Source organism: Chanodichthys erythropterus, chromosome 19 (assembly GCF_024489055.1).
Source record: "Chanodichthys erythropterus isolate Z2021 chromosome 19, ASM2448905v1, whole genome shotgun sequence".
NCBI lineage: Eukaryota > Metazoa > Chordata > Actinopteri > Cypriniformes > Xenocyprididae > Chanodichthys > Chanodichthys erythropterus.
Window position 1 is genome coordinate 35497668 of NC_090239.1, and position 2223 is coordinate 35499890.

General features: G+C 44.7%; 1 protein-coding gene across 1 annotated transcript; it reads right to left on the reverse strand.

The window, feature by feature from the left end:
• Positions 1-296: 296 nt before the first annotated feature.
• On the reverse strand, positions 297-1388 carry neurod2 (neuronal differentiation 2). Its single transcript, XM_067369825.1, has one exon. The coding sequence runs from the start codon at positions 1386-1388 to the stop codon at positions 297-299; it is 1092 nt and encodes a 363-aa protein (XP_067225926.1).
• Between the last annotated feature and the right edge of the window lie 835 nt (positions 1389-2223).

Genomic DNA, 2223 nt, shown 5'->3' on the forward strand with positions numbered 1-2223 from the left:
GACTCGTTACGGTTCAAACATTTGAATCAATCAGAAATAGCACTCCCACTTGGTAAAATGTATTTAGCAGTTGTATTCATGTCCTGGCGTCTTTTATATACATTTTGTCATTATGGAATTATTGTAAAAACAAAATTACTGTTCAGTAATGTAAAAACAAACAAAAAACAAAACAAAAAAAAACACTGATGAGCCCACAACACCTGGTTTAAGAGTACAGTAAAGTAAATTAATTAATGTTTTGAATGTAGAAAAATGACCCCCCCAAAAAATGGTCATTAGCAGGGAAAAATCACCTAATTGTGGAAAAAGGCGTTGAGTTCTTCGTATGCAGGGTCCCGATCGTGGTGCACGTGTACATCATGAAACGGAGGGAGGTTCTCCGAGTGCGCGCTGCCGCTACGAGCACCTGATGGGGCGTAAGTAAGACCATGAGCAGCGGAGGAACGTGAGCCATGCAGACTGGTGTAATGCATAGAATATTGATAACCTCTTTCCGCCTCTGGTGACAGTGTCTCCTGTTGTCTCAATGCAAAGTTACCATTTACACAAACCGGAGGGCTGTGGTTGCCCTCGTAATCTGGACTGTTGTATTCTGGGGACGTGCCTTCGGTGTACAGAGCCTCATAAGCCGAACAGAAAGAGTGATTTCTGAGGCTATGCGCATTGGATCCGGACTGACAATGTGTACTTGATAGACGGGAGCACTGATATGGATATGCGTGCATGGAGAACGAGGGGGTGGGCAAGTGAAATCGCGCTCCCTCTTGACATTGTTCCGTTAGAAAATTCCTTGAGTTAAGTTGGAGGCACCCAGCCACCAGATTTGTCGTGGGTTGGGAGAGGCCTTTGCAAAGTGTCTGTACATATGAAACTACATCCGGTCTCTTCCCATTCCGCAGGATCTCTGACAGCGCCCAAATGTAGTTTTTCGCCAACCGTAATGTTTCAATTTTAGAGAGTTTTTGAGTTTTTGAATAGCATGGTACTACCTTGCGTAGATTGTCTAGTGCTGAATTTAGGTCGTGCATGCGCGTGCGCTCTCTAGCGTTCGCTTTTTGGCGCCTTACTTTCGAGCGCTCTAACCTAGCCGGTGTCATTTTGCGTTTTTTTGGTCCACGTTTTTTAGGTCTGTCCCCATCCCCCTCATCTCCACAATCATCTTCATCAACATCCTCATCATCGTCTTCCTCCCCTGCAATTTCCGACTGAGCTCGGCTGCTCCCGCCTTTCACATCGCCCTCATCCAAGTCCTCGTCGCCTAGGCGACAGCGCTCCTGCTCTTCGTCCTTGGTTTTGGAACACTCGCTCCCGCTGTCATCCACCCAGCCTCCGAACTTCTCCATGTCCGGAAGCAGTGAAGGTTCGTTGAATAATCTTGTTAACATGGCGGCGCCACTGAAACATAGACAATGAGTAAAAAATGTTTTAATAATTAAACCGTGACGTCGAAATTGTGTACAGCACAAATGTGGTTTGAAATATTAATAACAGCCTTAGCACCCCATACAGTGTGAAAGTTAATGCGCTCTGCCATCACTTAAGTAGCCTAAATAAACGTTGTTTTCGAATAATTTATGTTAGCTATATAATTTTGACGAAACGAACGATTTTAAAAATGAAGAGCAAACATGTAATCGACAGGAAATATGTGTAGGCTAAATAACTATCACGTGTCATATAATTTTCAGAAAGCTGGGAGTAGGCTATCTGTGGGAAACAGTGGTATGATTTTAATTCAGGGAGAGCGACAGACGTCGCCAGACGGTCTCACTCCCCAATTCCCAATTTCTGCAGTCCTGTTTGGCCCCTCGCAGCAGGTCCTCGCACGCGGCCCCTGATTTTGGGTCTCAGGGGGGCGTTTTGAGCAGCGAGTACCCCCTTCACCCCTTCCTTTCCATCTTCATTCTGGCGGCATTCCAGCACATCAAAAAACATGACACGAACCAAAAACTCTTCGAAAACCTTTAAAACAGTGAAAATAAAAAAGGGAAAACGTAGAAAGAAAGAAAAGCTGTAACTGTAGAATCAGTTTAACAGTAGATTGTAATACGATCTAATTTATGACCACAACAGCCAAATCCTGGCTCCTCTTGATGAGGGCGGGGTCCCTAAATCGCAACCCATGTCCTGATTCTAAAACTGCCGTCGGTCTCCATCCTTCCCCTCATCCTGTTATAAAACCATAGTTGAAAAAGGGAAGAAGAAGAAAAACTAAGATAG